The 26367-nt window shown below is 35.8% G+C and overlaps 1 protein-coding gene across 1 annotated transcript in view; it reads left to right on the top strand.

Annotated features, from left to right (window-relative positions):
- The window catches only part of KIF15 (kinesin family member 15), a 34989-nt gene extending 8622 nt beyond the window's left edge, over positions 1 to 26367 (top strand). The window contains 27 exon segments of the mRNA XM_019616583.1: positions 11 to 148; positions 851 to 974; positions 2918 to 2932; positions 2935 to 3008; positions 3754 to 3963; positions 4729 to 4906; positions 5337 to 5478; positions 7797 to 7938; positions 8235 to 8432; positions 9368 to 9475; positions 10191 to 10296; positions 10683 to 10848; positions 12158 to 12308; positions 13309 to 13391; positions 13720 to 13795; positions 14056 to 14142; positions 15010 to 15114; positions 15930 to 16052; positions 17519 to 17665; positions 18493 to 18600; positions 18958 to 19122; positions 19538 to 19647; positions 22435 to 22507; positions 23125 to 23162; positions 24163 to 24328; positions 24739 to 24870; positions 25195 to 26367. Of these exon segments, the coding sequence (XP_019472128.1) occupies positions 11 to 148; positions 851 to 974; positions 2918 to 2932; positions 2935 to 3008; positions 3754 to 3963; positions 4729 to 4906; positions 5337 to 5478; positions 7797 to 7938; positions 8235 to 8432; positions 9368 to 9475; positions 10191 to 10296; positions 10683 to 10848; positions 12158 to 12308; positions 13309 to 13391; positions 13720 to 13795; positions 14056 to 14142; positions 15010 to 15114; positions 15930 to 16052; positions 17519 to 17665; positions 18493 to 18600; positions 18958 to 19122; positions 19538 to 19647; positions 22435 to 22507; positions 23125 to 23162; positions 24163 to 24328; positions 24739 to 24870; positions 25195 to 25278 (3249 nt within the window). The 3' untranslated portion in view covers positions 25279 to 26367.

The following is a 26367-nucleotide window of genomic DNA, read 5'->3' as shown; positions in this document are numbered from 1 at the left end:
TTTTGAACAGGATTCCCTTGGTGGTAATGCAAAAACATGTATAATTGCAAATGTCCATCCAGGATCCAGGTGTTTTGGTGAGACACTGTCAACCCTTAATTTTGCTCAGCGAGCAAAGTTGATTAAAACAAGGTAAACAAGCACCTCAGTGTCTTCTTTACTGTTGAATCAGACAATTTTTTATCATTTAAATTACATATCTACAAACAGGATAACTCCATTAATACACTCTTGTGCTATCACTCATTGAAATGAATATAACATCTTAAAATACTGTTTGCTTTTCCTGATCTTTTTTTACGAATTATTTTTGAAAAGAATTTGTTTGCTTTTGATTCTGAGTTGAGAACAACTGCTGGAGATTTGACAATGGCTCAGGATAGTGTTTGTGTTCATTGTTTCTTCTCTGAGCACTAACATTAGAAAATGTAAAATGTAAGCAAATCTGTACTAAAAGTTGTTGTGACAAGTTTAGATTCAGTGGTATTCAGTACATCTAGTTTTTCTATATGCTAGTATCAAAAGAGTAATTTCTCATGAGTCAAAGTATGTTTACATCTTTCTTGAAACTATTTTATTCACCATATACTGCTTAGCTTTGTTTTTCAAGATTATCTAGGGTAAACTGTACAGAAAATATTCAAATTTCTTAATCATTGTTTTTAGCAGAAGTAAGTTATTGGCTGTTCAGTAACTTGAATATTTAGCCATGAGTTCTTTCTTCAGAAAGACTTAGAGAGTTTTCAATAGTTTGAATGCTTTGCAGTCTTTCAGTTTTCTTTTAACTGTGAATTATAATAAGCTTTCTATTTGTACCTTTTCATGATTTTCTCTTAAATATTTATGAAAGGCTGTGGTGAATGAAGACACACAAGGAAACGTGAGCCAGCTGCAAGCTGAAGTCAAGAAGCTGAAAGAGCAACTTGCTCAACTTACATCAGTGCCATCTATGCATGATATTTCTGTATCACAAGGTAAGAGTTAGATTTAAAAAGAAAATTTGCTTCTTTTGTAGCTTAGAGTGTGTTAGAGCTTTGTATAATTCATCATGTTTCTCAGCAATGGTTTTGTAGGTACCAGCCTGTCATGGTTTTATGATTTCTGGTTATTGGCATTCTACGTCATATCATCATGTACAGAGGCTGCCTGTATTTTACATTGCCTCTATTTACATCCAGTATTTTGCAGAAGTTCTTAATATCTATTTCATTGCTCTCAAAAGTTTAAATTCTGGGCTGTGTTTCCTGAAATAATACCTAAAATAAGTGGTAGGTTGCCCAGTGCTTCCAGTAACCAAAAATTTACATATAATTGTTTGTATTTTTAGGTTGCAGGGTGTATAATCAATGAATATAAAGATGTTATAATAATGAAATAAACAAGAGAGTTAAACAAAGCAGATTATAATAACAAAAAGAAAATAGATAGAAAGCTTACCTGTACCCTGGGCTTGCTTACAAAACTCCAGCAGAGTAGATCTCCAGAGAGACCCTTCCCCACTGGCAGTCAGCTCTTAAATGGGTCCAGGAGAGGTGCAGCCAGGCTCCACCCCTCCTGGCAGCACAGGTGAATTGCCTTCACCTGTGCTCCGAGGGCTGACTCAGTGCTTGCCTCAGGTGATCAGTCAGAGGTTCAGGCCGTAGTTCCAAAACACAGGGGAACTAAGGTGTTGATAATGTCCATTGAATCTGCATTTGTTTTCATCTCAGGGCTGACTTTTTCTCCTCTTCCCCATTTTGCCTCTTCAGGAAGATCTTAATAAGAGTGTTTAACTTTCAATGAAGGGCTAATTTCCTTGTAAGATGATAATGTTTGTATCTAGATATATTTTTTTCTTCTAATAGTTCATCACCAGATGGTTATAGCTGCAATACTTTTCTTCATGGAAATAAGCTACCTATATAATGTTTGATTACAAGGCAATAAAGTTATCTTGGAACTCCTGCTTTGCTCCCCAAAGGTCTCTTCTCTGACCTTGACAAGACATAGATCCAGTTTCAAAAGATACTACAAAAGTTAAGAAGATTTGCATAATACAAAGCATCTATGGTTGAGTTTTCCTAAGGAAAAAAAGACTTCCCCACAAGAATATGCATTTAAATTGTAAAAAGTCAGTGGTTATGGGGACACCAAATCTGTTGTTCCCAGGGTACTGATGGAGGGCTCAAAAATGTTGTTAGACTTGTGAAAGAGTTCTTGAGGAAAGCAAGTGATAATGCTTAAACACTGAAGAGAGCTTTTATGAAATAGCTAATGTTATAAAATGTGTATTTAATCTATACAGATAGATCATGATGTTTGTAATACTTGATCACACAAAAATGCAAAATCTGCTTATTACAAACTTTATGAACATAATGGCATTGTTTTTTGTCTATTAATTGAGTATAAGGTAGTATTTATAACCAAGTAGACTTGCCTGGATGAAGCAAGGGAAGCTGTTTTCAGTTTCTGAAGCTGATTAGTTAAATCCGTTTAAATCCTTGTGTGAACACTTTACTTCCAGTTTAAGTTACTACCTGTCCACTTAATTCATGTTTATTTTTCTGAATTTCCTTATAAAGCAGTTTGTGTATTTTTAATATGTGCAAACTACAATAAAAATGTGAGTAATATGTTACTCATTTTGTAGGGTTTTTACATTTCATTAGATATACTCATTTGAACAAACTGATTATTTAATAAAAGTTAATTGTAAAGTTGTTGAACAATATTGTTAATTATAAAATTATGTACATTGGTTCTGGTCCCTATAAGCACGTGCAGATGGCTAAGAATTATAGTCTAAACTTCTTTCCTCTGCATATCAACATGATGTTTGTAGAGGAATTACGTTGTTCGAACATGCTGTCATGTTATATGTGTATGTGATTAAGTGATATTTTAATAAACTTGGCATTTGGTTCTTGCCCTACAGATGCTGCTGAAAAGGAGAAAAAAATACAAATTACATTAACAACTTTATTGAAGCAATGTTGTTCTGGGAGAAATCAGAATGTGAGAAGAAGGTAAGAAAGCAGTGGTATTCCTAAGTGCATTCTACAATACTCTCTTGTAGAAGACCAGTGAGCATACTGAAATCAATTGATATTTATTTTTTATTTTTTGAATAAAAATACTCTGTCCAAAGCTTATAAACTTTAGTAACAAGGAAACGAGTCAAATAGCATTTGGGATAAAATCTTTCATCTCAAATTCAGACAAGCTATAAGCTTTCCTAATATGATTAGGTTTAGGATATGATTTTCTTTTTTTCTTCCATTAAAAAATTTGAACAGAAAAACAAACTTCTATTTCACTTATTTTTGAGGGCATCTCAGAGCATTTGGATCAACAGTGTGTTTTTGATGCAAACCTGCCAGGCATTCGTTTTGCTGTGCTCTAGTTCATGTCATGGTGCAGTGCTGGATCATTAAAAATTGATTGTTTTTGGAAGAAACTAACTAACAGAGACGTTCTAGGAGTGCACATGATGTGCTTCCCTGTCTGTGAATATTTAGTCCACAGAATCACATTGGAGTTGCTTCTAAGTAAAGTTTTTCAATTCATACAGTGTGGAATTAGAGTTTTGGGTGTGAGCTGTTGCTCTGAACAGATCTGCTCCAAATAAATGATAGTTTATATATTTCCAGAAATTACCATGAACTGAGATTTGCATGATTTATGTGCCTACATATGTAGGTAATGTTTAAACCTTAAATTAATCTGGTGTAACTATCACTTTTTCATTAATCTACATATGTACTTTCTAAGAATTTACTAGAAAGAATTGCTCAGCTAGAAGACTTGTGTGCCAAGAAGGAGAAATTTATTCAGTCCAATAAAATGATAGTCAAATTCCGTGAAGACCATATTGTTCGCTTGGAGAGATTGCATAAAGAAGCTGGTGGAAGTTTATTGCCAAAAGAGCAAGAAGATCTCCTCAGTGAATTGAGGGAGGAATTGCAGACCCTCAGAGAACAGGCAAGTCTTGTGGTTGGTTTTTTTTCCTTTTTAGAAAAAAACGTTTTTGTGAGAATAGCTCACTTGATAGAGTTGTGCGATGGATGGATTCAACCAGTTTGGGAAAGACAGGAAAAAAGGGGACATAAAGTGTTGCCTCTTTATGTAAAGAAGTATCTCAAAAACCATAGCACCTTCCATCTCCATTGGAAGGTGCTATGGGTGGGTTTAAGAGCTTGAGTGTTTCTGTAAGAAAATCTAGTAAGGGAGATACAGTGGGAGCCTGCTGCAGGCAGTATTACTGAAGCTAGGGAGTAGAGGACCCAGTCTCTTCTAAGTGACTCAGTGAAATAACAAATACTCATTCGTAGGAAGAACCCTCCATGACATCTGCTGAAAGAACAAGACAGCAGGGTGCAAATAATGCAGGAGGTCTCTCAGTGAAAGTAATGTAGATGTTAGATGGGCCAGCCTAGGGTGATGCCTGAGGAAAGGAGACTTAGATTACTCATGGATATTGTTTGTGAGGCAGCTCTGGAAAACAAAGAAACTAAAGAGAAGATAGATCTTTAAAAATAGTTTATTCCAAGTACAAGAATATTTCAGTAGTTAGGGAAAGGAGTAGAAATTTATAAGAAGACTAGCTTGAATCAGTCTGAGTCTTGTAACTGAGCTCCAAAGAAAATGGGGAAAAGTAGTAGTACAGAAATTAGGACAGACATTATTAGATGTGCATAGTGTTGTCTGTAAAATAAAAACTGTTGAAAAAAGTAATGCTTATCACAGATGGAACAACACCCACGAATTGCCAAGTATGCCATGGAGAATCATAACCTCAGAGAGGAGAATAAAAGACTTCGTTCTCTACAATCAGTGAAAAAAGCCCAGGAAGTTGACGCTCAGACTATTGCAGAACTAGAAAAGGCTTTTTTGCAAGCTTCAGCCACAGAGAAAAATACTGGAGGTAAAAATATGCTGAAGTGTTTGAGCTAAATAAGCTTACTGCATTTCTGTTTTGTGTGAAGTAGTGCTGGAAATGTTTTGATGTGTTGTTTTTTTTTTTCTTTTGTCAAAGTGATACTTGAAGACTTGAATAAAACAGGTTTAATTCACTTTCTTTGTGATGGCCTTCTTGCCAATACAGCTGTAGGGTATTTGGATTCATTTTAATCTTGTGCATACCATCGCTAATCTTCTGTTGTCCTTATTTCTATCATGGGAGCTCTAGTAATGTTAATTATTCTAATGGTTGCCATGTGGGGTGTAGCTGATACTTATTTTGTTCAATCACTGTTGCTGTGTTCAAAAGTCTGCAAATGAATGCCTACATTTGGGTAAAAGTTAAGATATTTGAGGTACTCCGTGATTTCAGAGGGGCTGTTCTTGTTCTTTAGGTCAGCACGTGTATTCTAGCACCATATTAGCCGAAGGCAACTCTCTGGCATCTGTTGAGAAGCTGAAAGCACGCCTGCTACAAACTCAGAGTGAACTGGCGAGTTCGAAACAAGAATATGAAGAATTTAAAGAGCTAACCAAGTGAGACAAAACAGTATAGAAATGTCTTCAGTTAAATGCTTTTAATTACTTTTCTTTTTTAAATTAAGATTCAGATCCTGGATATATAAGAATGTATTCTTTATATAAAAGTTTCAGAAAGACAATATACACGCAGAACCTGTTGCAGTCAACTCAGTTACTCCCAGACACACACACCAGTGAAGCAATTACTGCAGTGTGGACATACTTTCAGATCCACTGTCTTTCCAAAGGCTTTTCTTTATCCTAAGAGGCAAAATTATGCTTCACAACATGCCAGTGTTGCACATGTCTTTGAATCACCCCAAGTCACCTGCTTCTTGGAACAAGGATCTTAGCTTAGTCATTGTGTTGAGGAAGCGTTTACAGTAAGTGAAATACTACAGGTAGAAACAGTGACAGGAACCAGTGACTGATTGCTTTTCAGGAGTGGGAGAGATTTTTTTGCTTGTTGTTGTATTTTAGAGCTACAAGACTTTCACATAACTTCTGCACGGTTGCAGGTGGGAGTCATTTTAAATGTAGAATCCAAGCATTCCAGAAAGTTTTTACTAATCTGTTAATATTCATCTCCACTTCAAATATTTTTTAAGAAGGTGATAAAACCACATCCTGAGATTTGTTACTGGAAAAATTTTAATTCAAATTGGAACAAAGGGATGATTAATAGTTCAATCAATAGTTCATTAATGTCCATTTGCTGTGACATCGAAACATGAGATACGGGTCTCCTTACTAACACAGGAAAGAGTTTACTGTTAGTTTTTGTCTTGAAGTCAGCACAAGATAACGTGAAAGGCCTACGTAATGCTTTCAGGTTTTTTTGTTTTTATAAATATATATATTCACATTCCAGTGAGTAATACATGGGTTATCTTGATCAGTTGTTTCTGAAAAATTCAGATCCTGTGATTACGGATGCAAGAAAAATGAGTTCAGAGAGCGTAATATCAAACTGGAAAGCAAAAGAGACCTGACTTTTTTTTGTTGTTTTTCATCTTGCATCTAACACTGTTTTGTAACGACCTAGAACTGATTTTCTACTTGGTGCTTCTAGAATTAACCTTTTCATTTTTGTTTCACTATTTTTTTTTTTTTTTGCAAAGTAGCTTTGTAATGTGCATTCTGAGCGTTCAGTCAATTGTACAAATTACATTTAGATTTGAGTGTGGTAAATCCTATGATCTTTGTATATCATAATGTAAGAATCTACTGAGTCTATCAGTTCAGCAGTGCATCTATTGTCCAGTATCACTGATTACAGAGTTTTATTCATAACTTCACACATCAGTTCATTTTCCTGTCCATGCAATATATTTTTATCTTCTATATTCAGAGTTTTGTGCATGTCTTGATTTCTTTATAGTACATACATGTATTTGTTAGCAATTTCTGGCATTTTACCCAGTGAAGTCACAAAGAGTACTTTTGAACTCATAATGGAATCACCATTGTTTACTAAATGTTAAACTTGGTTCCAGTTTTGGAGTAACTGGATGCTTTATTTTGCATGCAAGTGATGACTGTGTGCTGTAACTGAATAAACAGAGCAACACTTAACAGTTTTGCAAAAAACAATCTGTTAATTTTTCTGCTGTCTCTTAGCAGTCAGAACTGAAGTTCCCTCAGAGGGTACTTTGTTCCCTCTGTTTCGTTGCAGAAACTCATACTGCGATGCAAAGTTACAGCATTCAACTGCCAAAAGATGAAACAGTATGTTTCTTTTGTCTGTACGCTTTGGCCTTACAATTATGTCAGTAAGGCCAACAGTCACAGTAATACCTTGTAGGTCTGCAAATACCTAACGAAAATTATTTCTAAATTTCTGCTCGACTGTTGGATTTGAGTTAAAGTGTTTCTGTAAGGCAAAATAATCTTAAAAGAGTAGCATTTCCAGAGGAAAAAAAATCTTTAAAGGATTTTCTTTAATCCTGGCAAGCACCAGTTCAGACTTCTTGTATAACTGGATAACATTTTTAAAGCTTAAAACTATCTTGGTGGGGATGATATCACTTTCTCATAAAAGGAATTGCAGAGTTCTCAGCTTATTTCCTACCGTGTAATGGATTTTTTCTGACAAGTTTAGTTACCCATCTGCTTTCTTCATTATGAAAGCACAAATAAATTTCTTAGCTTTTTAATTTATTTTTTTTAACATACAGCAGTGATGACTTTCTTCTCAAAAAAAAAAGTACTTCAATCTTTGTCCAAGAGTACAGTTTCAGTATGATGCTGGTTGGCAATGCTGCAGCTTATTCTTACTTATGGAAGCACATTCACCAAGAGTTTTTGACTGTATTAAAATGCTTTCTAAACAGGAAAAAGCATATGGAACTGGAATCAGAACTTCAGTCCTTGCAGAAAGCAAACCAGCACCTTGAAAACATTTTGGAAGCGACCAAAGCACACAAACGCCGAGAAGTGTCTCAGTTGCATAAGCTGCATAGAGAAACTCTTAAGGTATGAAAGAATTTCTTTGAAGCCGTGTTCTTAATTCTAAGCCGTGTGAGAACACTGGCCTTCATTTCTAGGATACCCTAGCCTAACTACAGTAATCTACACATGATAAACTAGGAATGCTGCTTTTTGTTTTGAACTATTTCCTTAGTTATTGCCTGCTGTAATCAGGTGACAAATCTGAAAGTGTAGCGGTTTAGAACTAAGTGACTTTGAGCATTTATATATATACAACACTAGAGAAAGCTCAATTCCTTAGTGCAGTTAAAATAAAGAGTGTTTTGAAATCTCTGTAACAGAACATAACTACTCCAACAAAAGCATACCAGCTAAGGTCTCGCCTTGTGCCACGGATAAGCCCAGAGATCTCAGATTTTCATTCTGAAGATCTTGAGTGTTGCAAAGAGATGATGGATGACATTTTTAAAGAGCCTGTTCCCCCAGAGATGAATGAACAAGCATACGAGGCCATTGCAGAGGAACTCAAAATGGCACAGGTGAGTGTTTGAAATGAAAAGTGGAAGTAAGCGAATAACTTCATAATAAAGCAAGTTTGGGCATGAAGTAACTCCCCCTGCCAAATATATTTTGATGAGCATAGGAGACTGAAGCATGTGATGAATACTTAAGCTATCAGTGAAATGTTGTCTAATTACACAATGTACTTAAGAGGGATTACATTGAAAGTATTGAGAGGGATTTGAGATTTGTGTATCTTAATCCTAAGTGAAGCTGAAACTTGCAAACAGCTATTACATTAAGAAATGCTATGCATTTTTTCTAACTGTGATTTGAGATAAGCAGGATACTTAACCTTTTACTGTTCTAGCCTGGTAACGCCTATCTAAAGAATCTTCCTGATAAGTGGGAAGTGACACTTTTGGACTTCGTGGTAAGTGGGAAGTGACTATGTTTGGAACAAGCCCCAAGCATAATGTAAAACACTGCATTCTTTGAAGAAACCTGCCAAATATTGCTTACCATAGAAGAGTGTTACACAATTATCTGAAGTATTCTCTAGAAATGGAACTAATTTTGGTGCTTGTAAAATAGACAAAATCAAACCAGCATGCACGACAGCCAAAACTTTGTGAACAGACAAAAAGAAATGTACCTAGTCAATATTTTGAATAATGTCATTTTTAAGTCTTGGATCTCTAAGATGAACGAGCGTCTGAGAATGAAACAAACGTGTAAGTGCTTATATGATTTGGTCCTTGTTCTCACAGATGGATTTTCTTCTGCTCTGGCAGTCCTATTGGCAATAGGAGAAATCAACTACTTAAGTTACCAGTTGATTTTTGGATGTTCTTTTTACTGTTCATTCAGGTCATTAAAAAAAAGTTTGTATTTAATACGGACACGCTAATGCGTGGCCCTTAAGAGTAACTGAAAGATGAATGTTCTAATTTTGAATGTCTTTTTATCACAGGAACAACTGAGCACAATGCAGACAAAGCTGGATGAAGAAGAAAGCAAAAATATAAAACTCCAGCAACATATTAATAAACTGGAACATCATTCTGCACAAATACAGGAGGTGAGAAATCAGTATAATGAAGGTTTATGTTTGAGTGATAGCTACCACACTTAAGCTACTGTCTCTTAGTGAGATCAGAAGCATCACTTGCATTTTGACTTTTGAAAAAAAATAGTAGCATCATAACTCAGGGCTGTACAAAAAGGCAGGAATGACAATTAAAATAGCAGCACAGCTTAAAAATAATTAATAAATAGGTTGTAATTCTGAGCCAGCTGGATCTTAAGCTAAAACATAAGCAAATAGACAAGCAGGATGTCAGTGCTTGTTTTTGGCCAACTTCATTATTTCTGAAAAAAGAGAAAGGAGTCATCAAAATTTTGAACTTCAGAATGCTGAGTATATTGCTTTCCTCAGTTGGAAACGAGCCAAAAAGTCATTTAGATATGAAATATTTACAAGTCTTCCTTAATCACTTCCTTTAATATGAAAAGGAAAAACAAGGCTTGTAGTCCTTTATCTGATAAATCTGTTTTAGAGTAGACTTCAGTTCTCAAGTGCATTACTTTTAAGTGATCTTTTTCTCTTTAGAAAAGGTAACTTCTTCATTTATATTGAAGTATTTTTTCTTGAACTTCTACTGATTTCAGATTCACCTGCATCAAATTGCATTTATGATCAGCTGATGAGCAATTCTAAAATGTTGTTGTTACAGCTCTGTGACTTAACCTTCTATGTTTATTTTCATTTACATTTTTTTTTTTTACTTCTCCAGCTTCTTTCATCTGAAAGGAATGACTGGAGTAAGGAGCGTGAGGAGCTACTTGAGCAGATAAAACTGCTTGAAAAGCAATTTCAGGATGCTCAAAGCAAGGCTGATAGTAAGTCTGTGGAACACTGAAATTCTAAGTGAAGCTTTGAGGTTGTCTTTGTGTTAATGAATCAACAGTAGTACATGCTAAGTAACTAATTTGGTTTAAGATTTCAAATGTCACATAGGTTTGATTTAAAATAAATCTCTAATAGTTGCAGAATAACCTTTTCTCTGCTCAGTCTTCTACAGTATGCAATTTTGATGAGTGTTCTCTATTCATTCTGATATGAATAGAGTACAGGATGCAGTATTTTTAAAAGAAAATGTGATCCAAAAATAAAGGGAAATCCTCTGGCTCTGTAAAGAAGTACAGTGATTTCTGATGGAATTTGTTTGATTCTGCCTTTTTCCAAGTCAATCGTTTATTGACTTTTCACATTTCTTTCTTTTTAGTATTAAAAAGTGAAGTCCATGACTTACGCATTGTCCTGCAGTCTGCAGACAAGGAGCTGTCTGCTGTAAAACTGGAATATAGAGCTTTTAGGGAAAAGCAAGAGAAGGAAATGAGTCAGCTTTCTGATAGACATATGGATGTCCAGTTCAAGCTGGACAGTGTCAGGTATGTTGGCAGTTTGGTAAAATGTCTTAACCTTCCTTCTAATGCATCTTCTGTCTGCAAACTTGCACTTTGCATTTCTTAGACACACAAAAAGCAACTTTAAATGTTCTTTCCTTTTTTTTTTTTCTTTTCCCCAGTTCTTTTCAGATGCAGGGCAGACCATGATGATGAAATTAGCAGGAAGATAATTAAATAAGCTTCCTTAATTTTAGTTTTCTTACAGCATTTTCCCATTTACTAGGAGATACTTACAAGCTTAAGATAAGTAGAGTGGGTTTTTTTAAGCCAAGTCTTAAAAATTGACTATCATTCCACCTCCTGTTCACATGATGCAGCTGACAGAATGATGCTGATCTAAAAATATATACATACAGAAAGAAACAATAACAAAAAAGAAACCAAAGTTTGGCTGTTGAAGTCGGAACATATCGCTGTGTTGTAAGCAATAATAAGCACTAAGTATTGTTGGGAGTGAGGTTTTAATCACTATTGTGACCTGGTTGTGCTGTTTCTTAATAGGTTTTGTGGGAGGTGAGGATGTTAATGTTTTGATTTGGTTTTGCCTGGAAAGCTTAATTACATTTATTGCATTGTAGTGGTTCGTGTTTCATCCAAAGTTGTTTTTTGAGGGATGCATTGTGATATTGGGAATCTGCAATTGCAATTGTGCTATGGTGTCCTTGATGCCTTTATCAGCACAAGTACTGACTTATGTGGAGGGTATATGCTCTTACTGGAGACTCTCCATTAATAACACGACTCCTAACACCTGTTTAGTGGTTCTTTTATCCCTCTTTGCTGTTCACTTTTGTGAAAGATCAAATGAAGCAAGTTTCCAGGGTAGCAATTTGAAGAAATCTGAGTTATTTCCCTTTAGAGTATATAGAGGCTTTATATCTGGGATAATTAGCCAGATACCAGCTAAGCAGATATGGGTACCCAGGACTGTTCTAATAGCTACAGACTTCTTTGCCCAGCAAGTTGGGGGAAAAAAAAAAAAAACAAACAAAAAAAAACCATGTCTGAACACTTATCAAGATTAGGCGACTAAAATTTCTATAGAGTTTAGCAAAAAAAAATAAAATTATTTCTAGGGATCAGAAGCAGCGTTCTGCCTTCTCTGCTAGTGCCATTTAAGTTTCCTATTTCATAAATATGGGATTTAAAAAGAAGTTCTGTCAGAGTCACTTGTTTTGAGAATAACTGTACGTTGTGGATTCACTGAAGCTTGTAAAACAATTGGTTGGAATGTTTTTATAATGAAAGAAGCTGTTAACACTGTGGGTGTTGTTTTCCTTTTTAAATAAAGGCTAGAATATGAAAAGAATCTTGAAGAAAAAGCAAGCCTTCAGGATGACTATGACAATTTGCAAGAGGTGACAAAGTTTGAGACAGATCAGCTGAAGCAACAGCTTGAGGACAGACAACAAGAAACTGAAGCAATGAAAACTGAGCTCTGTGTAAGAAAAAGCTCTTAGAAGACTATGTTATACAATTACTTATATAGCCAACTTACTTAATTCCTGCTGTTATATCACCAATAACAGCTTCCACAGTAATGATAGGCTTCCTAGCATTCTCTTGGAAAACAAAACCAAAGGGTTTTCTTTAAAAAAGAAAAATAGGACAAGGTTTTACAGAATGCAGTCTAGAAGAAATGATCCAATACCACGATGTAGTAGCAGTTTTTTGGCTGAATAAATGCCTCGGGGAATTTTGAAGGAAATAGGTCAGTTAGTAAAGGAATAAGAAACTGTTTTGGGAAAAGAACCCTGATATCTAAACAGCACTCTATCTTAGTGCTACCTAAAATGAGCTTGTGTATCCCTTCTTGGAGGGGAAAAAAGAAAAAGAATTTGCTTTGTATAGTGAATTTAATTTTGTTAAAATGTTTTATGATTTTTGTGGGGGGGGTCCTGCAATTTAGTTGATGCTGTCCTTGACAGACTGTCAGACTGCAGTGAGTGCAAAACAGCAATAAGGTTGCTCAAGGGCTTTTGTAAATGATATTTCCTGGTTATCTGCAGTGTATGCTGTTTGCCTACTCAGCAAGTTTGCTGTAACATTTCTGTTTGGGTGTCTAAAGGAATACTAACAGACTGAAAAAACATGATTTTAAATTACTCTTAGTGAAATATCTTGAATTGCTGGTTAAAATTTGAAACAACTTTCCCTTCTATTAATCTATATTGGAAAATTCTTATTTCTTTTAATAAGATGGATATTGAGGAACATTACAGCCACAGGGTATTATTATCAGTGGCAGGTGAAAAAAGCTGTTTTCTAATCGTAACTCTTTGCTTTAGCCTTTTCCTGGACCAATTCTAAACATCTTTCCAATTAGGATTGTGGGTTTTTTTTCCTCCAGTTATTTCTTAGTAGTTGCTTAGAATTTTACTGTAAGTTATTCTAAAAGCCTTCTTTTAACTTCTTATAACTATTAATATTTCTGTGTTCTAGAACCTATTAAAACTCCTGGAAGCAGAAAAAGAACATAATCAGAAACTAAGATTACAATTACAAGAAGACAAAGAAAATTCAAAGTGAGTTTTACTTCCTTGTGTCATTTATTCTCATCTAACTTCATTGGTTTTGTCTTATGCTAGGTTTTATCCAAATTATGTAAAAATGAGGTATCTTCATTCCAATTAACATTGCAAATTTTCATTGCCAATAAAGTTCTTCACATTGAAGGTAAGTTTATGTCTGGTAATGTAACTATTAGTCTTGTATGACAATGAAAAGCACTTAGTTTTTTTTTAACTTCTTTAACTAAGTGTAGATGAGAATAACCATACATGACTTGATTCTTGTAAAAACTCTTATGTTCCAATTATATTTCTCATGAGAAAATTTTTTTCCCTTTTCCAGAGAGCTCTTGAAAGTACTTGAAAAAGCACAAGTGGAGAAACCATCATCTGAAATGCTGACGCGATGTGAACAGCAGGTACAACAGCAGAACTGAATAAGTCAATTTTGATGGATATCTGTGTATGTTAATAGCAATTCTGCTGGAAAGCTGACTGTTCTTTACATTATCAGCAAAATAAATTTAGAGTTCTCAAATTTTAGATAAAGCTTAAGCTACTCTTAATTTTTCTGCTAAGGTAAACAACTTAGTTTCTTCCATTTTTTTTCCTGGCTTTGTATTTAAAGTACATTTAATTACATAAAAGTAATTAAGTTTCTTCATAATATTATTTCTAGGATGAAAAACTGCAGAAATTGGAACAGGAGTTGGCAGCTGCTGAAGAGATTATTGTTTCTTTGAAGAAGACAAATGATGCAGATAAGGTTTGTGTTTATTTCCGTTACTGCTACCTAGCTTTGCAGGTAGCTCTATGCTCTGTTTTAAAAGCTCAGAACCTTTCTATTATACTTGGTAATTCTGTGATTGTAGGCAATTCTGGCTGTATATTTAGGTAAAATACATCTTACCACTTACTGGCATTGAGTTTGTGGGGTGGTAGGAAATTAATCTGCATTCAGGGAAAACAAGATAACTAAAGGGGGAAAAAAAGAGAGCAAAGGTTACTGCTCTCTGCTGGACAAAATATCCTATGTAGAAATGATGCATAGATCCCCTGGATCCCCTGCTGAAAAGATGGCTTTGGGTTTTGAAAGCTTAAATTGCAGAAGCTCCCACAGCACAAGTATTTATGCTGTATGTAAAGCAGTAGTGCTCTTATTACTCAGAAGATATACACATTATACATTTAAATGTTTTCCATGCTAAAAAAAATAAGTAGAGGTCAGAAGAATCTGGTACTCTTGGTGAGTGGTGTTTCTTGAATGCAGCTTTTTACTTTACAAATAAATATAAACAAATAAAGTAACCTTAAACTATAGTACAGCTAGAAGCACATCACATCACAGCCTGGGTATAAATCTCTTATAATAAACACAGCAGATTATTTAATACTTTAAATAAGTGCATAGACAAAAACAAAACTTTAAGAACTTATTTCCTGTTACTCATTTACATGTGCATATTGGAGCCTCATTTTCAAATGTCTGTTTGAAATTTGGTATTGACAGATTATCCACCAAAGCAAGTTCAGTAATGAGAAGCATGTGTGTATGTATCATTCTATACATGTATTTTATTTTTAATATAAGAAAAAATGTCTCCAGATTAACCTTTTTTTCTTTATGTTGCAGGAAGTTGTAACTGACTTGATGAGACAGATCCAGGAGTTGAGGTCTTCAATTAATCATAAAACTGAATCCATAGATGGGCTAACAAGAGAGCTGGAGGATATAAATGTATGTTCTGTCATTTTGAAGGACATGGTGTCGTTTCTCAGAAATGGAAGGCAATGACATGTCTTATCATGGGTCTCAAAGAGCATAACTTGCTGTAGTGTTTTAGAAAGAAACTTCTTTGTTTTGACATGTTGAAATCTTCTGAACATTTTATGCCTAAGGCTGTCTTGAAAACTGAACTCTCTCCACGTGGTGGGTAAAGAGCAGTGTCTCTAAGGGGACCTATTCACATCCTGTAAACTACACTCAGCTGACAGTCACATTTAGATTTTCTCAGAAAATGGTGATTTCAGACATGAGCAACTGAAGCAGAATTGTAAATTCATTTGTGAGGAAGTGAATTTTTATGTAGCTGAGATAACTATCTTCTACATAAAAAAACCCAGCCCTAAAGTGTTTATGTGAATATTAATAAACATCATACATCTTTATTAAAATGTATTTTGCTTGCAGACTGATAGTGTAACCCATCACACAGTTCACTGACATGCAGCTCTCAACGCTGTGTATCAGTGAGCTACTGACAAAATGGTCATAAGAACAATTTCTGTCTATGGTTACATGTTTTGATCAATAATTATTTTGGCAATTAATATGTATTAATTTTCCATTGTTCTGACAGCTCATTTTAAATAATATTGTTCGAACAATTTAATTAGTCACTGATTTAAGCAATTGACACAGATAAGATTTTTAAACATTTTGTAGTTGTTATAAGGATGCATGACATGCATTTGTTTATTCTGCATTTGCCAACTTGCTTTTATAACAGGCTTTCCTAAAATGCTCTAAATTTAATTTAATCTTTTTCTTAGTGCAAGTATAATTTTGTTCTGGCTGCAAAAGAAGAAAGCAAAGGAATCATAGAGGATCAGGAGAAGAAGATTGAAGAACTGAGGGAAGCCTTGGAGAGAAGACAAATGGCAGATAATGTTGAGGTAAAAACATTTATGGTGGTGTGTGATGATTATTTAACAGATTAATTGGATGTGTTTTTTGCCTAACATACTTGTTTAAGACTTAACATCATTTCAGTTCAAAATAAAGCTGGTTAGGCTGCTCTTAAAGGAATTTTTAATGAGATACCTGACAAATTCTGTTAAATTATCACATTACTTGACATAAATATTTTATAAGCTACTTCATTAGAAACCTATGCTGAAAGTCTGGTTTAATTTTGTTAAGACCACTGAGGAGTCATCAGCTGAATTTAATGGTAGTATTAGATGATGCAGCTGAGAAATTAAAGTAGGTAGAAGAATACATTATGTTCAATATTCTCTTCCCCCAGTAGCTACTATATTCAATGGCTTCATTACTCATAATTTTAAACTAAAGCTCCACCTGCTGGAAAACGATTTAGTTAAGTTGCAAAGTTGATTCAAGTACAGCTTTGCTTTTTGAAATTGTCTTTCTTTTTAATTTAGTCTTTCCTGTTACCGCTGTCTCCCTTATTCTGATAAACACACCCTTCAGGCAAAGCCACCAATCTGTCCTTAGAAGTAATTTCAGATTTCACAAGATAACCAGTCGTATTACATATGCTTCATCCTATCAATAAAGTCTACCAGTAAAGTCTGCCAGAGCAGTGTTTGTTTCTCAAAAGCCATTCTTAAATATATTCACTAAGTTTAATAAGCAGGTTATCTTCACTAACAGCGATATCTAAATGTAACATTATGAAATCCTAAACCAAGTTGCTGGCCACATGAATCACTTTGTTCTGTTTTGCTACTTCTTTTAAACGAAAATAGTTTATCTCAATATATCCTGGACTGTATCTATCTACTGATGGGAGTATAGAGTTTCCCATTGTTGGCCTTTGTACATCACTCATTAACTTTGTTCATGTTTTTTCTGATGAACGGGAAATTCTATCAGTTCTAATCCAAGGTAGTATCTAAAACACTAAGAACTGCTTCTTCCAGATTAGCATGCTTAGTGGAAGTATTGATGCCCCATCATATCAGGGATGGAGTCTAGATCCTAGAACAAATTCAGAGGTGTCTACACAATAGCAATGCATTAGAAAGGCTGTAATTGCTGATTGAGCATTTCTCTACATTTTTTCTAGTTAATTTACAGAGTTGTATCTAGTTTTGCAGTATGTATTATTCTTAAATACAGCGATTGATGCTAAATATCTCCCACAAGTATCTAACCACAGCTATATTCTCTGTAAGTTCTCGAATTTTTGTTCTGTGATCGAAATCAAGGATATGGAAAACTTGCCAAAATAAGAAATATATAGGTGAATGCTTGATAGAGTTCATAAAGGAAAAATGGAAGAAAAGGGCAGATGCTTTTAGGCATTATCACTGCTGTTAAGATTGATAAAACATCTTAAGAAACTGCTTTAGAGTAGTAACTTTGTTTCCTTCTCTCATCCATTAACTTAAAATAGAGGGACCTTCTGTGTGAAGAATTGCATCACACCTCTGATCAGCTGATAAGACTGACAGAGGCCTCTAAGAAACATGATGCATTGCTTCAGTGTGCACAGCAAGACATAACAGAGAAAGAAGCTTTAATCCAGGAACTCAGAGAACAGGTAAAACAAGGAAGGTCTTGTGATAATTAGCTTCTTAGGAGTGGGTCGTGACTAACAGTAACTTCTGGAGAGTATTTTACCTGTAATTTTGGAATACCTTGTACACAGCCTTCCTGAACAACACTTCTTACTGTAAATCAAAGTAGTTGTTCAAAAGCTTTTGAGCAAAGGATAAGTAACCTTTACATATTTTGGAAATTGTATCTTGAGATCAGCTTCAAAGAAAAATATTTCCATAGAGTAATTATCAGTATGCATGATGATGGAGAAACCTGAGGTTCTCTCTTACCTACAAACAGGATCATTATGTAATGGAGATAGTTGAGTTCTGTGTATGATAGAGTCTGAATGATTTTGAACCTTTGCAGACCAATAGCCTACATTAAGGCTTTATCCAGATTTTAACTCTAATTGCCATAACTATTACAGTGCCAATTCACATATCTGTGTTGGCAAAAACTCTAATAGTGATACATTACTTTGGAAAAGAATCATTTCATCTCGTTGCCATATTCTCTTTGAGGTAATTGTCTAAAATCATCAGCGTAATATTTGTATCAAATCATGTTTTGACCAGTAACACCTGCAAACAAAGTTCAAATTAGCTATACATTATGTATATTATATATGTTTCCAAAAAATGCTCGTGTGCAACTGTCAAATGATCAACAGTTAATAGGTAAATGTAGAAAACAATTATGAAAGTGATGTCAAAGGTAATATATATTAGCATCTATTTGCCTTGCTCAAAATAGGGATATGGTTGCTGTTTTATTTCATGTTTTGTGACTATTCTGAGCTAATTTAATTCTACTTGGGATTTCTAGTTGGACAAAATGACAGAAGAACTAGAGAAGAGGAAGAGTGAATATGAATTCAAGATGAAGCAAATAGATAGCTTTTTCGTGGACTCATCTACAGTAACGTTTCCTCAGGTATGACATTTCTAAGAGAAACATTTTCATTATAGTGACTATTAGAACTCATTGAAAAGGATTTAATAAACTTTACTACACTGTGATGGGAGCAGAAAATACAGCATATCTAAGAATGGTCAAATCCTATCCACCTTGTTTGTAGCTTTTATATATTATTGATGATTTTTTCTGCCAGGGATCTGTTAATCTATGTTGTCTTATTAAAGTACATCACCAATACACAGGAGAAAACTGGAGGATTGGACTAGATGATCTTTTGAGGTCCCTTCCAATCCCTGACAGTCTGTGATTGTGTGAAAACTGTTCTTGACTAATCATTTCGGACCATTTTTGTTTTGCTTTTTACCTTTCTAGTGTCCAAAAACTCCTCCTAATTTTGATGTGAATTTGGCAAAAATCTTAGAGACCCATGAGCAAGAAATAGCTGATAGGAGGGCTTCTACAATCACTCTAGAGCACCTTGTACATGAACTGAATGAAGAACGAAGGGCTAAAAATGATGAGATTCTACGGCTGAAGGTACTATGAATTAAACTCTATCATCAATTTTTAAGATTACAGTAAGACAGAGTTCAGATTTTTAATGAGCTCTGCTTATTAGCTTGTTTATTAATGCAGGAAGGCAGTTCTTGGTCTTCTCTTTGGCTCGTAACAAATGTTGACAACTTGCTTGAGAAATCCCTGTGTCTTGCCTTCCCTAAGGAATGAGTGGTTTCCTTTCATGAGTGTCAAATGGTAACACCATCTTTAGTAATGAAACTGTTCTGACTTCTAAATCAAATTACTAATGAAGCTGTGAATCAAAAGGTCATGCAGATGACCTTTGCCAGAGGACTGTGCTTATTTTTGGACAAATAGCTTTGTCTTCTATATTACTCAGACAGGAATCTCCATTTGATATTCATGTGAAGTGTTTTCAATCTCACTTGCTTAGGAACAATTAAATGAACTGGAGAGCTTACGTTTGGAAATGCAGATATTGGTGGAAAACAACAGGAATTTACAGAGTCAACTTACAGAAGCTCAGAAACTAAGCAAGAACAGGTAAAGGAAAATAAAAAGAAAAGTCTTAACTTGAAGCAATTAAGTACAATAAACTGAAACATACTGGTTTTATTTGAAATACAATCTCACATATTGCTAATTTAATTACAGATTGACTCAGCCTTTTCTATGAAAATCATTTACTAACTTTAAGTCTTCCTAACTTTAAATCATAAATTATAAGACTTTGTTGCATTTAATGTGGGAAATACAGAAGAAAAAGAATCTTAAATAATTATACAAGTAGCCATTATAGTGTATTATGTATTGTCACATTACTTGAAGTCTTACAGATTCAGTAGATACAGAATTGTAGAATGGTTTGTGTTGGAAGGAACCTTTTAAGATCATCTGGTTCCAACCCCCTGCTATAGGCAGGGACACCTCCCACTACACCAGGTTGCTTGAAGTCCCATCCAGCCTGCCTCAGAATGCTTTCAGGGAGGAAGCATTCACAACCTCACTAGGCAACCTGTTCCAGTGTCTCACCACCCTCACAGCATAGAATTTATTCCTAATATCTACCTTAAGTCTACCTTCATCCATTTTATAGCTATTTTCCCCCATCTTGTTGTTACATGATCTTATAAAAAGTCCCTCCCCAGCTTTCCTGTAGGCCCCTTTTAGGTACTGGCAGGCTGCTGTAAGGCCCCCTATATAATCAATAAATATTAAGATGTTATAATAATGAAATAAACAAGAGAGTTAAACAAAGCAGATTATAATAACAAAAAGAAAATAGATAGAAAGCTTACCTGTATCCTGGGCTTGCTTACAAAACTCCAGCAGAGCAGATCTCCAGAAGAGACCCTTCCCCACTGGCAGTCAGCTCTTAAATGGGTCTAGGAGAGGTGCAGCCAGGCTCCACCCCTTCCTGCAGCACAGGTGAATTGCCTTCACCGGTGCTCCTGAGGCTGACTCAGTGCTCACCTCAGGTGGTCAATCAGAGGTTCAGGCCGTGATTCAGCATTTCCCATACACCCCCGCAGAGCCTTCTCTTCTCCAGGCTGAAAAGCCCCAGTCCTCACAGGGGAAGTGTTCCAGCCCCCTGATCAGCTTTGTGGCCCTCTTCTGTATACGCTCCAACAGCTCCATGTCCTTCTTGTACTGAGGCCTCAAAACTGGCTGTAGTACTTCAGGTGAGGTCTCACAAGAGCAGAGAGAGGAGTGGAATCACATCCCTCAACCTGCAGGTCATGCTTCTCTTGATGCAGCCCAGGATACAGTTGGCCTTCTGGGCTGCAAGTGCATGTTGCCAGCAGCACACATTATGTACATACGTATCTATTATATATACATAGATTGCTGTGAAAAACTGAATTATGTGGCTTCGTTTTTGACACAGCTGTTGAATAGGTTACTTGGTCCCACTTTCTTTCAGGGAAAAGCATTGCTTGTATGTTCTTCGTTTGCTGGTTTCTTGACAGGAGACCTTCAGATGTAATTTGGACAGGCAGTCCCAATTCCCAGCTTTTAGTTGATGGGAGTTGTGGTTTGAATAGACAGAAGATTATGGGAGCTCTGGAAAAATCAGGTTCAGATATTTCAAGTGGGGATATTCACAACAGAAACATACTTCATACAATGTGGGAAGAGCTGACAGCAGCAGGCAGTAGTTACTCCTTGTGCAGTGTGATATTAGAAAGCAAGATGCTTTGATCACTGGTGTCACACATAACAAAAAAGATGCAGAGATCTTGGACTGGAGAATGTTTGAGAACACATGATGAGACCAAGTGCCTGCTCTCTTCTTGTATTTAGCCTTAAAGCAGGGAAGAGTAGTTGTGCAAGAAAGATGAGTGTTCACCTCTGCAAAACTAAGCTGGAACACTCTTCTCATTACTTTTGAGATAGTATAGGCCGTCTGATAGTCTAGTACAAGAATGACTCAGTATAATTATCAATTATACTGTACCTGAGCTCTTTAAATTTAAGTAGCTAGTGAATGTAAGCAAACACATGTGCATGTAGTTCTTTCCAGCCACTTATAAGCTGGCTGAATGTGGCTGAATTTTGGAAGTGGGTGGTTCTGAAATTTATCAAGGAAAAGCAGTTATCTCAGAAGTTGTCAGAGCTTTCCAGTTGGTGCTGAAGTGCTTAAGACAAAACAAAAAAACACATTTCACACACACGCACACAGATGCACTCACACTCTCAGCCTGAGGTTATATACATATACCAGATACAAACAACAAATAAATTCCCCTAGCTAGGTAAGCTGACAAAGATTTTAAGTTTCTAAAAGACTGAACTTTTAAAATTGTGTCAAATTGGAATCACTATTAATCAGTGAAGTTCTCTCACTTAATGTGCTCAATGGGAATTAAGTGACCCCAGTGGCATGCAGTTTTGGAGTGGTTGTTTAAATGGTGTTTGCTTACTTCCATCCAGTGCCATGTTTAAAGAACAAAATAAGTGTCCAAGCCATCTGAATACAAAAGTTCTAACTTTTTAACTTGGCAACATCACTGTGCAAGGATCTAGTAGGAAGGAGTTCCTTTTTGCAGACTGTGTGCAAGTGAGCATCACCAACTCATAAGACATCTACCTCAATCCTGAAGTTGTTAAAAAATCTGTTTCTTTGTACTCTGCCAAAGGAAAATGAGATGTTCTTGGATTGTAAAAGTTAATACCCTTCTGGAGTTGTTTTATGATGATGCAGGGTTCTGAGTCTCAAGATGCATTAAGACACTTATATGCACCAGTAGTTTAATCTGGATAAGCAGTTGTTTTTACAACTGGTTTCCTATGTTTGCAAAATTTTTTTCTTGTTCTTGAACCTTCCAGTGATCAGAAACACACTGATGTTCAGCAGCTCCAAGAGAAAGAGGAGGAGATTGCTGAAGAACGACGGGCAAAGGTATCGTAATACCCTTTTCACCCAGCGGTTGCTGTCTCCCTGTTCTGAAGTATTACTCATATTTTCTTCTATTTCATGCCAGTAAAACAAGTACTGATTTTTAATGGTTTCTACCAGTTTTAGACCCTGGAGCTCAGCTCATAAGATTTCTATCTTAGTAAAACTTCAGTAAACTGTTTATCAGCTTGCACAATAAGCAAAAACAGATTCAGATCATTAAATCTGACTCATCTCCATGGAGCTGGAAAGTGGAGGTTGTATCACTTGCTAATATCAAGGCTCTACCAAAGGGAAGCTAATGTCACAATAGAAGTTGAAATGGATCTCTCAGGCAGAACTTCCAGCTCTAGCTGTCCTGTGTATGAATGGGCAGAGTGTGGGTCATTTGTGGTGGCATGAAATGAAAATATGTGCGTATAGCCAAAAGGTGAATTTATAATGAATCTTAGAGATGTGAATTACTGGGTAACGGGATGATTTTGGTAGTGTCTGGAATGAGATATTTGGCATCAGGTGAGTGACAAATCATTTGGGGAAAAAAAAAAAGTAGAATGCATATATATACATACAAGCAATTTAAACATAATGAATGTAACTAATATTTTGAAATTTTACAGAACAAAGCAATGGAGGAGATGCTGAAAATCAAAGCAGAGTAAGTTTAATATTGCACAGTGAACTGGAGACTTTGTATTAAACTTATTAATACCACAAATGTGTATTTAAGGAGTCAAGTCCATGTCTGAAATTACAAATACATTGAGTAACATTGAGTTCTTACTCTTTTTCACCAGTAGGTGGCGGTAGCACCTGTTATGACATTTTCTAAAGGGTTCATAGCGTACCTATGCTCTGAAAGAGGTGGAAGCATAAGCAAAGCTTAGGTTAGAAGAGACTTAATTTTGAATTGTTTAAAATAATCTACAAGATAAGGTTTTGAATACTTCTATGCTTAGTGACATGTGAGCACATTCCTTTTCAAATGCAACTGAAATACTTCTCATTTCTTTACTAACACTGTAAATATTACATAATTTTAAACTTAATCTAAATGTTCTTATGCTATTTGTTGGGGTTCTATTGCACTTCAGCTTGAGCAACTAAATTACTTATGAGAGGGTTCCTACACTGTATTTGCACTAATGTGCAAGTAGTACTAGAAATTCAGGTGTGCCACACCACAGACAAATAGTAGTAAAGAAATAAAATACAGAATTAGTAGACAAAAACTAGTTTGCGCTGCTCCTCCTGTTATTCTTAGGCTCATCTGTATTGCTTCAGGGACTCATAGCAGCTGAATCTCCTAATATTTGGCTTGTGGCCATCTAACAGCATGTTTTCTTTGTAGACAGTTTTAGTAGAAGTTTTTTGCTTCATGAGTGGAGTTGTGAGTCCTGAACTGGAAACAGCCCACTTCCCCAAAAAGAAGAGCGGCTTGAAAACATTGCTCATCTTAAGAGATAATGTCAAATGTAGCAGTTGTGCAACAGGATGCAATTTCCTCTTCTGCTAGCACTGAGTTCTCTGGAAAACTAAATTCTGTCAAAAGAATGTCTTTAAAAGTCTGCCTCTGTGTCTGAAGCTGACACGAGTAATTCATTTGTATGCCATTTATGTTGGGTTTTGAATATTTCATGATGCGTTTATATTGGCAGATTAGAAGAGACCAAAAATACTCTCAGAATCAGAGAGAATACCTGTCTTGAAATGACTCTGGAGATGGAGCGAACAAGAGCTTTGGAGCTGAAGGCGTTTCATGAAAAAGAAGAAATTAGATCAAAATTGGAAGAAACATACGAAGAGAGAGATAGAATTGGAAAGGTTATATATGTGTAATTTTTATCTTTCCAGTAAAATCTTACTCTGCAGAGGTAGAGCTCCGCTGCGACTTGAATGATATTCTAAATTAGCAACCAAAGAAGGCCTCTGAAAATGTTTTGCTTTACAGTTCAGTCATATTTGTAATGCTGTTTACTCATGCACTGGTAAATCCTAGTGGAACTCTGAGTACAGAAATGAGTGTTGCAATCTGTAATACAAATCACGAGGCGTTTGCTCTTCAGAGGCATCCAGAATAGCATGTGAGAAATATCTGTTGCCTGGATGAACCAATTCTTGCATCATATGTTACAACAGGTGTAAATGTTAGTATGTTAATCACATGAGCTATTTCTTTTTAAATAGGAGGTTCTAAAGCTAGAAAATGTACATGATATATTTATTAATTACAGGAAATAGACATGCTGAGGAAGCAAGTTGACTCTCTTGCTGAGGAGAATGGGAAACTACTTGGTCATCAAAACGTAAACCAGAAGATTCAGTATCTTGTGAAACTGAAGAAAGATTACACTAAACTTACTGAGGTGAGTTCCAGAGAGTAGAACACAGAGCAGCAATCTGATATAAAGGAGACCTAAACTTTGATGATGGAAACTGGCATTCTCGCTCTTCTGTTTGAGAATGACACATACCTCTGCTTTCATACAGCTGTATGGACCGTGCCTGCTCTCCCTTCCCACAGGTCCCAAACAACAGTTACCTTTGTATTTCCTCAAAGCACATCTCCTGAGCTGTTTAAATCACCTGAACGTGCATAGATGTATGCAACTTATTTGGAAACATGAAAGGTACGAGAATAACGTCCCTTCCGTACTCACAGTTCTAAATATCATTTTTCTGTTTTACAGGAGACTGAAAAACTGCGAGCTGAAAATGCCTTTTTGAAAGAAACTAAAAGATGTGACGTATGTAGACATCATGATCAGTTATAATGGCACAAATCTGCAAAGCTGTATTTTTAAAATGTACAGCATAAGCAAAAGCTTGACTTTTGTTGTTGTCTCTGAATGTTGTCAGCTGTATTCAGTACAATTACATACTCCTTAGATTTATTTTTTTTTTTTGCTGGTAACAACTTTTAGTGAGGAATTTTCTCAGTTAAATGGGCAGCTCTCATTGGTGTTTCAATACCTCCCTGTTGAAGAGGCTCTGTGGCTCTTCAAAAACTGATTTTATATAGGTGCTAACAGACACCTTCTTGAATTGTTTTATCTTGTCAAGGAGAAGCTTTCTCTCTGGGAACATGCCTGGATTCTTCATTCCTTTCGCGCTTCTGTTCGGTTCCTGCTGGAATTTCTGAAATGCTGCGTTTTCCACCTGAGCTGAATTTTAAAAAGCACAATTCTTAAGGTCTTTTTAACCTAAGCGTAGTATGTTTTTACTAGGTGAACATAAACTTGTCAGATGGAACAACCCATAAGCTTCAACAGTTGTTTAAAAACAACTCTCAAATTGAAGTTTGCTCGATAAAGCAGGAATGTGTATGTAATAATAGATTTGTAAATAGCACCATACATTTCTTTTGCCTTTATTCTTCTCTTTCTCTGATTGAAATTAAAATGCTTCGAAAAACTAGTATGTTTTTAAGTTAGTTTTTATCAGTCTGCATTCTGTATTAGTACTGTAGGCAATGCATTCTAAGCGATTTACAACCATTCTGTGCTCAAACAGAAGATAGAAATGTGATGAGAAACGTGAAGCAGGAGCGTGGCGTAAGGCCATTTAATCACACGTACTGTAAATAAGCGAAACGTTTCTTAGCAGAACGCAACGCATCGATCTAGGTTGTGACAGACAGCACTCGTCTTTTTAGTGGATTCTACGGTCAGTAACGCCACCCTCTTTGTCCAGGGTAGCCACAAAGCTTTCTGCCCCCAGATAGGGCTAAGGAGAACAGAGCCGCCCGCGGCACGGCCAGCTGGAGTATCGGGAGCACCGCCGAGCTGTACGTCTGCGTCTGTACTACTAAAGCTCTATCGGTACGGCGTCCTTTCTAAATAAAACCTTTGTACACAAACGTC

The sequence above is a fragment of the Meleagris gallopavo genome, chromosome 6 (assembly GCF_000146605.3).
Source record: "Meleagris gallopavo isolate NT-WF06-2002-E0010 breed Aviagen turkey brand Nicholas breeding stock chromosome 6, Turkey_5.1, whole genome shotgun sequence".
In the NCBI taxonomy this organism is placed as follows: Eukaryota; Metazoa; Chordata; class Aves; order Galliformes; family Phasianidae; genus Meleagris; species Meleagris gallopavo.
The sequence above is the reverse complement of the archived record's forward strand: the minus strand, read 5'-3'. Positions and strand labels throughout refer to the sequence as shown.